General features: G+C 41.5%; 1 protein-coding gene across 7 annotated transcripts in view; it reads left to right on the top strand.

The window, feature by feature from the left end:
• The window catches only part of LAMA2 (laminin subunit alpha 2), a 3,379,260-nt gene that overhangs the window by 515,720 nt on the left and 2,848,228 nt on the right, over positions 1-15,312 (top strand). For all 7 annotated transcript variants that reach the window (XM_069234829.1, XM_069234828.1, XM_069234823.1 and 4 more), the window contains exon 3: positions 1,248-1,360. In XM_069234829.1, the coding sequence (XP_069090930.1) occupies positions 1,248-1,360 (113 nt within the window). The remainder of the gene's footprint in view (positions 1-1,247; positions 1,361-15,312) is intronic.

The raw sequence follows: 15,312 nt of genomic DNA, 5'->3' as shown, positions 1-15,312 counted from the left end.
CACAACACAGTGGTTCACAGAGAAGAATTCCAGTACCATTTACCAGATGAGCTATCAACTAGCCCAAAAACCCAACTCAGCAAAGTTGAGCAGTCCCGTAACACGGAGAGTGAGTCACACCGATAGTATTTCCACACTGTACAGGAAAAACAATAGGTTATTGCCAGTAATACAAACATGAGGGATAGCAGGATGGATATGGTATGAGAGAAGAAGAGCCAAGGTAAGTTTTACCACCCTAAGGTGAATGTGACAGAAGGACAAACTGAGTAGCAAGTGGTGCTTAATTGAAGCCTGTGGTTTCAGGTGCTTGGCACTAGCACATAATTGTTATTACCTGTGCTTACGATTGACTGACACATGGTGTAGCTGTATAAGTGATTTAGATATGAGCACAACAATTTCAAAATGCAACAAAAATGGGCACTATTTGCTATTTCTACAGTTTTGGGAGCCTGGAATAGTCTGGGTTGTCACACTTGTAGGAGTGTAATGGCTAGTAGTTGTGTTGATACAGTCACTGGGTGGTGCCCTGGCTTAGGCCTTAGCACTTCTTCTCTTTTACAAACTAAGCACTGGTTGCAAGTGACAACTGCAGTGACTACAGTGTTTAATTTGTGCTGGTGGCTTCCAGTGCTTAGCACTGGTTCCTATTTCTTAACACTAGCACTTTAATAGTCTACCAAATGGTGGTGCTGTCTGATTCTTTTTAAAATCAGCACACCAGCAAAACACTAAACAATTAATACAATACAAAATATTACCAGCACTTCTAGGGCATTTTAACAGATTTGGGTGACCTGGAATAGTTCAACCTTGTACATTTGCAGGAATGTGATGGTTAATGGATAGCTCTGATACTGGCATTAAGCAGCCCTGGCAGGGCAGTGGACAATGTAAACTGCAGTGGCCTTCTCAGAAATACCTAGGGCCCTGGCAGTTTTACAAATTAAGCGCTTGATACTGTCATCTCTGCCACCGAAGAGCAAACGAAGACAGATTATGACAGTTTTTCAATTTGTGCTTCCTTATCAGCTTGTTTCAACTTGAAAATTATGAGCAACTATTTAAATACAATTGAGGTACCTTTGTCTTGCTATGTGATTTTGTAATTTAATTACACTGAAAGTGTGAATATTTTTTTCAAACTCAATGAGACAGCTGTGTGGTTGTGATTTTAATGAAATTACTTACACTGACCAATATTGTTCCTATTGCACTAATTTAATTAACTGCTGTCTCTCTAGTACGTCATCCAATAACAAATGCAATTGATGGTAAAAACACCTGGTGGCAGAGCCCAAGCATCCAGAATGGGATGGAATATCATTACATCACCATCACTCTAGATCTTCGGCAGGTATTTTGCATTTTCATTTCTAAAGTTATGCCATTTTAGCCTGGATTGTTTTTTGTCGTTATTATAAGATGTAGCTGATTTAATCAATGTTTTCTTATTATGATTTTTTATAAGTAGGTACTACTTATTGCTTCGTTAAAATAAAACTCCCTTTGGTTCGGAATTTATCAGGAGGAATACATAGCACCTATTACAAGGTTTTTGTTTTTTTGTTAACACGCATATTGTGCTCCTTAACACACGAAACTCACTTTAGGGTCAACGCCAAGCTGTGTCTCTTTGTTACAGTTTGACCTGCCGAAATGTTATGGATGGTGAGGTACTTAACGCACCCGGTAATCACAGAGTACAGTGCATATCAAACAACTCAGAATTCTGACTCCTAACTAACAGAGGCTTGCACAAAGGTAGGGAAAGACTGACCAACTCGTAATCAGGGACACTGTAGCTTTGTTTTTTGTTCATTATCAAGTCACTGCTCTGGCACAATGAAATGTTTTGTTGATGTCTTGAGGCAACGCACAGTGCCTACCAATCATTGAAGGGCATCTGCCACAAGAATATCAAATTCCAGTCTTACTCATTCATGCAAAATGTTGATTTAAATACTTGCTGTGGCCAAAAAAATACACTATTGCTGGTGAAGGAATTTTTTTTGAAATTTCACTTTTAATCAGCTAAAAGCATAGAGGCATATTTAAGAGCCCCTAGCCCCACCTCAGCAGTGCTATAGTGTCATTTTTTTTATGCTAAGGCATCGCTAAAGTGACATTTTCCCTGCGCCATATTTACAAAGTGGCACAATGCATGCATTGCTCCACTTTGTAAACCCTATTGCCACATTTTGCCTGCGCCAGGCATAATGTATGCCAGGGGGTGTATTCCCGTTAGGGGGGGGGCTGAAAAAAATGGTGCAAGGAAATCTAAAAGAATTCCATTTTTTTCTGCAGTTTTAATGCCTGCTCAGAGTAGGCGTGAAAAGGGGGCATTCGATTAGTCATAATTGGCCCTTATGTACCCTGCAGGAGCAGCGCCAAAATGTTGGAGCTACTCCTGCTGAGTACATCATTGGCGTCATAAAAAATGAAGCTATTCCCCCCTACCCTGCGCCATGGGCACACATGGTGGCGATAGGGGGGCGCTAAGGGAAGTAAGGAAAGTGGCGCTGCACTAGGCGCCTTTTGTTCGGAAAGTCTATTAAATAAATTGTCTGTTATTGCCAGCAATTGTTTGGATATGTCAATCAAATTTAAAAGGATGTGGAATGTGCAATGAACTGGCAATCCACTTCTCGGGCATTTGCATATTGCTTCAGCATTCTCACTGTTTACACTGCTGCCGTGTGCCAATTATCTACGTGTCTACCTTTCTGCTCGGAGCCATGGCAGCTGCATTTCCCAGCGCAGGAGTGACATTATCATTTTCCATTGTTGATACTATCACATAATGTGATGGAATATTCTCGTCAGGTAAGGCTTTTCTTGTAAAGATGGGAGCTCAATACTCTGCATACTGTATTCAAAGCAACCATTTGTTTTTTTATGCAAGGTGGAGAGTGTACTTCACGAAAACCTCAGAATTTGAGTAGCATATTATCTGTCTGCTGGAAGCTGTGTGGCCTCCCTGAGCCATCAAATCGAAGGTCGAGCATATCGCGCTCTGTTGTGTCAGAAGCTCATCCGAAGTCACGGTTTTAAACGAGAAGTTTTAAGGCAATCGCAAAAGAGGTAATGGCCCACGACACCCACCATCCAGTCACTAGGCAAAGTGACCAGGAAGTCCCAAAAGTACCATGGTAATGACTGTGCATAAACAAATTAGCTGGGCAGGCACACATCACAGAAACTTTAAGTTCATACTTAGCTGACCCAAACGTAACCCTCAGCCTATCAGACAGTTGGTGGCAATTAAGAACAAAATCGTCTTTCAGTTTCCTGTTTCTCTCCTTACTTCACCTGATTTCTTCTAGGTCACCCTTCTCTTTTTACTTCTTTCTTCTCTATGTACCTACCCCGCCCCCTCTATCATAACTCAATATCCCACCTGAGTCTATCTCACCTATGTCTCAATACACTTCTCTCTACCTCATCTCTTTATCACTCTTTCAGACTTTACCTGTTCCACTATCACTTTCTGGGCCTACATGTACACCATACGTTACCCCTTCTCTCCATCTCAACTTTCTCTCCCTCACCCTTCTCTATGCGCCCCACTATCCTGCCCCATCTCACCACGCTGTATCTCTCCTTCACCTTCTTCATATTAATCTCAACCTTCTCTTTTTTCACCTCCAGACTCTCTCAATCTTTCCATACTACATGTCTGACTCTCTCTGAGCATCCGCTCTAACACACCACGCTGTACCTTACCTATTTACCTTGTTTCTCTCTCTGCTATACATCTCTATCTTTAACGCATCTTTCTCTACCCCACTTCTTTGTGTCTCACCAGCAATCCTCTCAATTTATTTCATCACTATCTTACATTTCTATCTCCTTTATTTCTCTTCCTCTGTTCCCTCTAGCTCATCTCTCTCATTACCTTACTCCTTCTTCACTTTTTCGTTCACTCTATTATTACCTCCTGTCTCTCATCTCTCGCCACACGGCCTTCTCTATTTGAACTCATACATTTTACTTCACCACTGTTTCTAGTGCTCTAATTTCTCATACTTCTCTCTACCTCACTCTCAATTTCTACTACTCTATCAACATCACCTTTATTTCTCTACCTCCGCTCCATCCCTCTACTTTACCCCTTTATACCTCATATCTCTGTTGAGCCTTTCTCTCTGCCTCACCACTCTTCAGCAGACTTCTATTTTCATTTTGCCTCCTCTACTGTGCATCTCATCCTACATCTCACTACCTTAGTTTTCTTCCTCCATCGGCCTCTACCTTTCTTTAAAACACCTCTTTCCACCTTAACTCGTTCCCTTTCAATTTCATCCCTCAGTGTACCCCGTGTTCTTGTTCTACCTGCCCCTTTCTCTTTCTCTCTCTACCGTCTTACCCCACTGAAAAACCTGATCTCACTTTACCTCACCTCTTAAGCCTCTCTATTCTTCATCTACTCCTTTTTCTTTCTACTTCTCTGCATCTTTCTTCTTCATCTCTTTACCTAAAATCTTTGCCTACATCTGCTATTTCTGTACCTCATCTCTGTTCCACTTCCTTTCTCCCTCTCCTTCCACTGCTCTATATACCATTTTCATTCCCTCTCAGTCCGTTTTCCACCCCCTCCTCCTCCCGCTTAATTTGCTCAGCAGAGTTGGATCCCATTATCTAGCCCGTGGACTGTACACATAAATAGAGGAAAGGTGAGGGCAAAGAAAGAGGAGAATTATTGAGAAAATTTTCAGATGTCGTCTGATGAAATGCTGAAAACCCGAGCAGCATCGCTTTGAACTTTAGTGGGCCTAGAGCCAAGATTAATTCAATCATTACTTACATCACTTTGTTGTTTGTTGATGTTCACGGTTGCAGCAAAAATCCACTTATAAGTAGGGTTTACTTGCAATTATAAATTTCTGACATTGAAAACTACATATCAAGCACTATGTGCACGTCTTAACTTAATATTATGCATCCGTCCACTAAGTAATCACCTACTCATCATTATCATGTCTTACTCACAGTTGGAAGAACAAACTGATTAGACAGTGAATTCCACATGTGGTGTTTTGTTTCAGAACAAAAAAAGCTGGATCCACAGCCCTGCCAACTCACTCACTGTCATTGTGTGACACACAGTATTGGCTCCCTCCACATGGTCACCCAGTGAGGAGCTAATATCACAAAGTGGCAGGAAAAACGAGCTGGCAACTACTGTAGACAGTGGATTCCCATGTTGTTTCAGAAGCTTTGGACTGCTAAAGTGTTTGAAAACACCCCAGGACAGCAACACCATCCTCAGCAATTTTTTTCTTTTTTTTTGTGGAGGGTGTTTCCGGACGGGGTCCTGACAAAAGTGCCTCTTAGGTACTTCTCGGCACAAGGCCCCGTCTGTAGTAAGTAGACTTTCAAGAAGCAGCTATTCAAAAGTAGGTTTACTAAAGGCTGGAATAATGTCCACACAGAGCAGCGGCCAGTGGATTTGGATTCCTGCATGAATCCCTGTCTCTGCTGAAATCCTCACCTGTCTCTTCTAAACTGCAAGCAGGAGGTGCATTTGAGGTGCATTTGAGTACAGAAATATAGCAACACAATATACTACACCGTCCCCTCTTCAGATTGCAACATTGTTGTTTTAGTAGCCAGGTCTGGATCCAGGTGTTAAAAATTGGAATTGCAATGCCTGTTCAAGTTTACTTTTTGGTACTATTTTGCTTTCTGCTTTTTAGCAATCCTCAAGAAAAATAACAGATCATTCAATATTATTTGACATCACAAACACTTGAATTATCTGAAAATTGTAACTCAAAGGTGTTCAGCATAGGGGGGCCAAAGACGGTCCACGTGGGTCTCCTAAAACATCTAAGATGATACTAGATTTTAATCAATGCTGCACTATATTGTGGCTATTTTGTTTTGACCTTGAAATGATGAGATCCATGATTACCAAAAAACATATCACAACAATTCTCAGAAAAACACATGAAACCTAATGTTTTGGATGACTGGAGCACAATAAGGGCACTTAAGTCTAAGGATTTTCAAACAGATTTTGGGAATGCCCTAGGCTAAAGCCTGTCAGAACTTAGTATTACAGGGGAGATATTTTACAAGCTACAGTGCGTTAAGCAAGGTGCAGTGACCTCCAGTAGCAGCGGCCCATGCTCGTCATTGACTATACTACTGAACACGTTCTCTTTTCCACTGGGGATTCATGGGTTCTGTTCCTCAATAGCCCATGCAACACTTGCTCAATTAAACTATCCTTTCTTCCAGCAGCAGGACGTTCAAGGTTGGTTTCCACCTGACGGGCAGGTAGAGATGATCTTTTATGCTCTATCGCGTCTCTGTGTTCAGCGTCAACGGTTGAAAGGATGTCGACTTATTTCTCATTACTTTGTGGAGCTGGCTTAAGGGCACATTTATTGAGCTTTGCTGAGCTTGCAGGGATGCGGTGTGTGTCCGATAGCTGCTAGACTGCGGCATTTACTTTCTTAGCCAGACTCCCTAGGCTGCTTGAACCTCATGATTTGACAGTGCTGGACAATGGACAACATTACGCTGCGTTATCGATCCATTGAAATCCTTTTCAAGTGTGAAACTGGCATGTAGGACGCGCGTGGCAGCCAAGCTGTGAAAAGGAAAACCTACCATGCCAATTTCAGCCTTTTTATCACACAGATCATATCGTCTTTAAACGCGGAAAGAACAAAATATTGTTTAGCTGTGAAGATTAAAAAGCTAATAAGGAGCATGATTAAATTGTTTTTTAGTGCACCCTAAATTGCTCCCAGATAGTTAGAAGTCGGAAGCATGATTCTTTTTTATAAGCGAATCTCCGGCTGACAGATGAATAAAGGGATTTACTTTTCTCCACGATATGGATCGGGTTAGAGAAGGCTCAATATACGGGTCGGCTAGAAAACCTTTGGTAGAAATTGCTTATAAGAATATGAAAGAGAGGCCAAAGAGACACGCAAAGTACACGATGACTGCAATAAAGCACTGGCTTTAACGGATATTCATATCTTAAAATAGGATGTGAAAAAGGCAATAAAGTAAAATGGAACTTTCGGGTTTTTTTCCATTTGTTTTGAACGCTCCTAAATGCCGAATATATGAGGACCTAAAACATAAACTGCTTGCTTTCTATTGTAATGTTGATGTCGTCCTTCTATCGCGGAATATCAGGTATTCTTCTCACTCACGCCTTATTTTTTGTAGGTGGGAAGACTGATATAGTTTGTGTCTAGAGCCCAGTGTAGGGGTATGATGAAAAGACACGCTTCTGTTTGAGAATAAGAATGTTGGAAGCTGAAAAGTGAATTTTGCTACTCTTAATTGAATATTTCGCTCGTGACAGTCAGAGATGCAGCTCCTGCCAGTCATTCAGGGGCATATTTATACTCCGTTTGCGCCGAATTTGCTTCGTTTTTTTCGACGCAAATTCGACGCAAAACTAACTCCATATTTATACTTTGGCGTTAGACGCGTCTAGCGCCAAAGTCCATGGAGTTAGCGTAATTTTTTTGCGTGAACACCTTCCTTGCGTTAATGATATGCAAGGTAGGCGTTCCAGTCTTAAAAAATGACTCCGATGCATATGCTTCGTATTTATACTCATGGGCAAAAATGACGCCCGGGAGTGGGCGTGTCTAAAAAACCCACATTAGCGCCGGATTTTAACGCCTGGGTCAGGGCAGGCGTTAAGGGACCTGTGGGCTCAGAATGAGCCCAGAGGTGCCCTCCTCTGCCCCCAGGGACACCCCCTGCCACCCTTGCCCACCCCAGGAGGACACCCAAGGATGGAGGGACCCATCCCAGGGACATTAAGGTAAGTTCAGGTAGGTAATTTAAAAAAAAAAAAAATTGTGGCATAGGGGGGCCTGACTTGTGCCCCCCTACATGCCACTATGCCCAATGACCATGCCCAGGGGACAGAAGTCCCCTGGGCATGGCCATTGGGCAAGGGGGCATGACTCCTGTCTTTGCTAAGACAGGAGTCATTGCAATGGGGGTTGGGCGCCGTAAAAAAAATGGCGCAAATCGGGTTGAGGCGATTTTTTTGCCTCAGCCTAACTTGCACCATTTGTGGATGCCCATACGCCATTTTCCCCCTACGCCGGCGCTGCCTGGTGTACGTCGTTTTTTTAAACGCACACCAGACAGCGCCGGCGGCTAACGCCGGCTAACGTCATTCAATAAATACGGCGCCCGCATGGCGCTTCAGAATGGCGTTAGCTGGCGCAAATTTTTTTGGCGCAAAACTGCGTTGGCGCAGTTTTGCGTCAAAAAGTATAAATATGGCCCTCAATGTCAAATCATAAACACGTCTAAAAGCACTTATCTATATTAAGACAAATATTGAAAAATTGAGATGTTGACAGAGGGGGGTGTGAGCACTTCTCAGAGAACAGCCCCAAGCCTTGTCAAGGTGAACCACAAAAGTCACTAAATTAAACTGTGCTTAACATTCTGGTAGCTTGACACAAAATCATTTAAGCTTCACTTAAAGGCACTGTATAAAGTATTTAAGTAGCACACAAACAATCATACAGTGAAAATACAACAGAAACAAAATCCTACCCCAATTTAGAAAAATTAGAGTAGAATTTATTAAATTACTGGACACCAACACAATAAAATTCCAGTCAGTAAAACTAGAGATATGGAATTTCAAAGACTAAAGTATATCGCTTAAATGTAGAAAGTGCCACTCAAGGTTGTGTGGTCATACGATACCAGTCACAAGCTTGTTCCGACCACAATGGATCACAGGCTGAGTACAGAGACCAGGGCAATCCCACTGAAAAAGTTACACATCTAAAGTCTAGTATGAAGAGTTCAGGTCGCAGTGGAGGAGGCGACATGGAGCAGGGAGAGCATCATGGATGGTTTTCACTATAGCACGAAGCACAGGCCGGGCTTCATGGATAGTCAGTGCTGGAGTTTCTAGTTGGCGCTCAATTCGGGCTATTGATGCTGTAGCGCCAAGTACAGATCACATGTTGCTGGTCATGAAGAGCCCAAAACCTCACAATTTCTCCTTTTCTTCCAAGGGGAACATAACTGATGCCACACCAAGGGTCCAGGACCTCAGAAGCACCTCTAAGGGATCAGGAACTCACTCCAACAGAGGCCATCAGGGCGCAGGCAGGACTAGAGTCTAGGCAGGCCCAGTGGAGCAGGTCAGCAGAGCAGTTGCAGAGATGCCTCTGGAGCTGGATGTGTCCCTGTAGCTCAGAACAGGAGCTAAGATAGCTCACCCTTGGAGTCATTGAGTCTGAGATGAAGCGTGCAGGTCCAGTCTTCCTTCTCAGACATCAGGGCATGATTGAAGCACAAGGCCAGTCTTCTGGCACACGGGCAATCCTCTTCTGTAGTATCCAAAGGTCCAGTAGTGTACTCAAGAGTGTGTCTGAGGCTCCTATTTTTGTACCTGGTGCTAGCTGTGAAATGGGAGTAGCTTTTGGGGTCCCCCCCCCCACAAAAGAGATATTTGGAATTTCTTCCTTCCTGGTCCTACTCCCAGTCCATCTGCAGTCACAATAGGCTAGTGAAAGGTTCTTTGTTTGTGAGCTGAGGCAGTGTCTTTGAAACTCAAGTAGGACTATGCACAGCTCTGACCCCTACATCACCCTGCATTGAATGGCCTATCCTGCCAAAACCCATGCCCTCTATTGTGTGGCAGTCTGGGAGGCCACAAAGGCCAAGTCATTTGACCCAGGAAACATGCTGCAGGCACTGAATGATTAGGACAAGAAATTGCAAACTTTCTAAAATTGGTATTTTCAGAATCGTAACTTAACATCTGACTTTAACTTTAAAGAGGGTTTCAAATTACAATTCCTCATAAAACAAACAGGACATTCCTACCTGCTCCCAAGCAAAATGTATCCCTTATTAAATGTAATAAGGTAACCCAATGTTATCCTATGGGAGAGGTAGGCCTTGCAATAGTGAACAAAGAATCTAAGATCTTTTCACTACCAGGACATGTAAGGCTAAATGTATATTTTGCCAGGTCAAAATTGCAGTTCAAAACAGAACACAGGCTGCAAAGGCAGGCTTAAGATTTAAGATTTGTTACACAGGCTGGCTTAAGATATGCTTTTCAAGGGCTACTTAAGTAGGTGGCACATAAGTGCTGCAGGTGCACCAACCTACTGGCCATGAGTATATTGTATACCACTTTGCTGGGGTACAAGTGAATTAAATGTGCTAATTGCATGTGAGCCAGTTTTACCTTGTTTACATGAGTGAGCACAAGCACTTTAACACTGGATGGCAGTGGTAAAATGCGCAGAGTCCTAAAGCTAACAAAAACAAATTCAGCGAAACATAAGGTAAGAAGGCAAAGAGTCTGAGGTATGACCATGCAGGGAGAGCCAGGTCCAACACAAAAGACTTGTGAACATAGAAGAAAAATGAAACATGTGTAAGGGTCAAAATGAGATCAACAAGTAATTGTTTATTCCAAACATAGCAATAAACATAGTTGGACATTACTTAGAGATGTGTTGGCATCTGTGCACGTCACAACCATTTTAAGACATGCCATGCAGTAATAACTGGAGCACAAAATGTTCCTGCAGTTTATTCCCTAAAAACTCAGGAGAAGTGTAAATATGTTTTAAATGGGTGCTGCAGATGTTAGCGCTGGATCTGCCATTTTTACATACTTTATGGAAACTGAGAGACCCTAAAAGGGAAACAACGAGCCAAGAACATAAAACCCTGTCTCAAACAGGAAACAAAAATGCATTTGTGGTGGATAAAGGTTTTTATGTGATTAGGTCACCAAAGATATAACAAATCACCCACTATATACATGCATTTAGCATCATAATTCCACGCCAGGGAAGAATCTAAAGTTTTGTAGCTTTCAGTGTCAGAAAAATCACAAAGTAATTTAAGGTTTTCGGCCTTTAGTTTTAGGGTGGGGGTAAAAAGAAATGAGTATACATTGATCTAGAATGCAGAATTAAAGTGTTCGTGTTAGACATCTGAAACTCTAGCTTTAGGCCTATTTTGGGTTGAAGTTCATATGACAGTCCACATGAAAGCTTTTTTAAATATATATAACACTAGCAAAAATCCAAACCGCCAATTAGAAGAAAGCAGCTTGTATATTGAGGAACAACCTGGATTGCACCTTTTCTTGAGTACACAACTTAGAGGTACCTTTCCTAACGTAAAGTTATTTCTCCTTTTAGTACTCCTCAAACTGAAGATCCGAATTACTTATATAAAGGCAAATAAGAACTGAAAGTTTAAAAAAAATCCATCTACTTGAGTGTGTAAAAGAAACATAATTCAATTACCAAACTGCCATTTAAAAAATCTAAGGGGGTTATTACAACTTTGGAGGAGGTGTTAATCCGTCCCAAAAGTGACGGTAAAGTGACGGATATACCACCAGCCGTATTACGAGTTCCATAGGATATAATGGACTCGTAATATGGCTGGTGGTATATCCGTCACTTTACCGTCACTTTTGGGACGGATTAACACCTCCTCCAAAGTTGTAATAACCCCCTAAATAACTAAACATCATACTCTCGTCTATGAACTAAATCAATATCTATTGAATTTAGAACCCGGAAGTGAGGGACAACATTTGCACTGAAAGCAATTATTAAGTTATGGTCTATGAAGAATATCATCCACAGTTCAAAATCACAGGGTTTAATACGTATCACCATACACATGTTATTTCACTCATGAAAGTATTGATAACATATTACATCTGACAAGGATATTATTCTCCTATCTTCATCAAATTAAACTAACGCTATCTTAAACATCCTTTAATAAACATACAGTGCTGCCACATCCAAAAGTCTACTAAATGAGACTAGAGGACATCTGCTTTAGTGTAAGATCCCTATTTTCTTGCTAGTCTAACAAAAAATGCAACACCGAATTCACTTTTTAGGGTGCGGTCCCTCTACTCTAATAATTTTAAAATGCATTACACTTTCACACCAACGAAGACTTACTAATATCTCATTATTTGACAGAGCATGCCCTGTTGTCAAAATCAATCAATTGAATTTGAATAACGCAACTGCATCACCCAAGAGGGTCTTGAGGTGCTGGGTGGACGAACTGCCAGTTCTTGTATTAGTTGAAGATCCAAGTCTTGAGGTCCTTCCTGGTCTGCTGAGGCAATGGTGAGGCTCTGAAGAGCAGAGGGACGTTGTTCTAGGTCTTAGCTGCCAGGTGGGAGAAGGAGCGACCTCCGCTGTTTGCCCAGTGGATGCAACATGTGGCATCTAGGGAGTGAGAATTAGAGCAGGGTTTCCCAGTAGGATGGTGGAAGTTCACTCAAGTGTTGAGGTATGCTGGTGCTTCATGTGTAGTGAATTGTAAGTGTGAGTAAGAAGCTTGAACTGGCATCTCTTCACAACTTGTAGCCAGTGGAGTTTCCTGAGAGGAGTGGTGATGTGCATCCATCTGGGGAGATCGAGGATGAGTTTGGCTGCAGTGTTGTGGATAATCTAAAGTTTTGTCATGAGTTGGGTGGTAGTTCCGACATAGAAGGAGTTGCCATAGTCTAGTCGGCTAGTGACGAGGGCTTGTGTGACTCTTCACCTGGTGTTGGGTGGGACCCATCTGAAGATCTTCCTGAGCATTTGGAGGGTGAGGATACAAGCAGAGGAGATGGCGTTGACCTGCTTCTTCATGGAGAGCTGGCTGTTGAGGATGAAGCCAAGGTTGTGCGCGTGTTATAATCAGTTAAAAAGGGTTGATTGCACACAAGCTCTAGCTCTAGCACTAGTTAAAAAAATCTAAAAGGAAATTGAATACCCCTAACATAACATCAAAGTCCTGTTCTATGCTCTAGCATAGACAAGGATTACCTACTAGTCTATATATTTTGTTATGAGCCACTCGGAAGACGTAAAGCAAAAAAGTGAATGACACTAGACTTGCATGAATACTAGAAGCCACGGGAGTTGTAAGGTGCATTCAGTCTGAAGCTATTAGCTCATGACTGCTTCCTTCTGGTGATAAAAATGACTTCTGAAAACGTAGAGAAAGAAATTGAACTGGTATTCAAATCTCCAGAAGTGTGGTAAACCATGATGGAGAAGATGAAATTGGAATAATCAAAGCAAGATTGTCCTAAAAACTCATCTGACATGTCATCCTGAAAACCACCAGAGAAGGAGGAAACATGAGAGTACCTACCTGTGGCTATTGAATCTTTATGCACTCTACAACTGAATAACCTCTTTAATTGATGCGACCAGTTAGCCTGAAAAGAAGTCAGTCTATGATATTCACTCCGTAACTATATTATCTGAAATACTTAAATGTCTATCTTCTGCACAGTTTTACCTTGAACAATATTCAAGTTTTCACCTGACACCACCGTTCCTCACTAGGAAAGTCCTCGGCCCTCACCAACAGTTGATAGCCCAAACAAAAACTGAAAAAATGCTTTGGTAATTCCAATAATTAAATCTGATTTATTTCCATGGGCCCATTGACAAATTAGACTCCAAGCTATATGTTGTCTGATGTGGTTACAAAATGTGCATCAATTTTTGGGAATGGAAATTAATTTCGCAGACTGACCTATGTATTAATAGGTTGACTACACAATTCCAAATGAGAATGAGTCTCAATTCAACCAGCTTCATTACCATTCATGAGGTGATTAAAAATTTGCAACTCACTACAATTGGATGGCATCACATGGATGGGGACCTGCTGGGGCCAGATTACCGCCCTGTCTGTTATCACTTTTTTAATAAATTCAACTTTTTTTAAATGCAGCCCATTTACCTTAAAATAAATTAGCCTGCCTTTAAAATTGTGTTTGTTTTGTTTACAAGTTGTCAGTGGCCCCATTGACCACTGCCTATCCACCAACAAACTTAGCATTCACAACGGGGAAGAAGTACCAAGTGGACCCATTTACACATTGGTTACTGCCTACTTTAAGGTGCTGGTAAAATTTCAGTTTTGTGACCAGGTTTTGGTGGTGAAACATTGATACATAAATTAAAGAATCACTATTTAGAAGTAAGGCACTGAACATGTCTTACAGATAGCAGTTTGTTATGGATTTAGAACATAATGAACAGCCATTTTATGTCACAAACCGAGTGATTGAATTGTGTTCTTTACGACCACAAAAAAGCTTTGTAAATCAGGCCACCAATGTCTTACAGCCAAATCCATGGTCAATAATTATACTGAGATCCAAAGCAAGATCATTCTTTGCAAGTTGCCACTAGGTCCACATTTGGTCCATTGTTAATTTGGGAAATGATCCCATGGAAAAATCTGGGGTCCCAGGGAATCAGAAGTTAATTTTCCATAATTGATGTAATTGGGTTCTTTTGCTACTGGTGTGCTAGAACCCTTTTACTCAGGACCTCCATATTGGGCACCAATTATTCCTTTTAGCACTTGGCGCTCAAGGCAGTGTGACAGAGCAGCTCAAGCTTTATTCAGGGAGGTGCTGTTGGCTTGAGATGCAGAACTCAACAACACAACAAATAATCAATGTCCATCTATTGTTTTGTTTTAAAAAAGGGAAAGAACATCAGTGCATTTAGAACTAAATAATACACACATAATTAGAAAGTGACTTGTAGGAGGTAATACCAATGATGATACCCTCTAAAGACTCTTGCAAAGTACGGAGAAATCACACTAAGGAACTGTTACAGTTGCCTTTAATGGCTTCATGCAAAAGGTGCTAACCATTAATATGCAGTTAGAAAAAGTAACGTTACTGGCTTTGTCAGTGAATGTCAGCATACGTTTTAGCAAAATAGACATTTCACTGATATCAACCTTGACAAAGTGTTATCATAAACATGCCCTTATTTTGACTATCCTAATGAAATGGAAATTCTTATGACATTTCCTTAGCAATAAACAGTACAAATCAGTAATCAAGCCCCTGCAATTCTGTTTCTTTCCATTAAACCAGGGTGCCTAACTACCACAGAAAACCTCATGAAATCAATGTTCCAATGATTTCAGACCCTTTGGTCAATAACCCATTACTGAGCAAGCTAAAAACTCAGGAAAACTCCTGGTGACATAAAATGACATAAAATGTACCACCAGGGAGAAATACGGTGATATTATTTTTTAAATTGACTGGTTGCTCGTGTGGGGTCCTGCATGGTTTCAAGCAGAACCCCATGCTGAGCAGCATCCATTTTAGTCTATGTTAGTGTTCATTGACCTCAGAAACCACCACCAGAAACATATGCACATTTTTAAAAGCCCTCCCAGGGAGTTAATGGGCAATTATTTGGTCTGCAGCTAAGCCTTTGATCGGACTGCTGTGAGCTGGTGAATTTTTAC

Source organism: Pleurodeles waltl, chromosome 5 (genome assembly GCF_031143425.1).
Source record: "Pleurodeles waltl isolate 20211129_DDA chromosome 5, aPleWal1.hap1.20221129, whole genome shotgun sequence".
Lineage (NCBI taxonomy): Eukaryota > Metazoa > Chordata > Amphibia > Caudata > Salamandridae > Pleurodeles > Pleurodeles waltl.
This window is presented reverse-complemented; position numbering and strand designations above follow the sequence as displayed.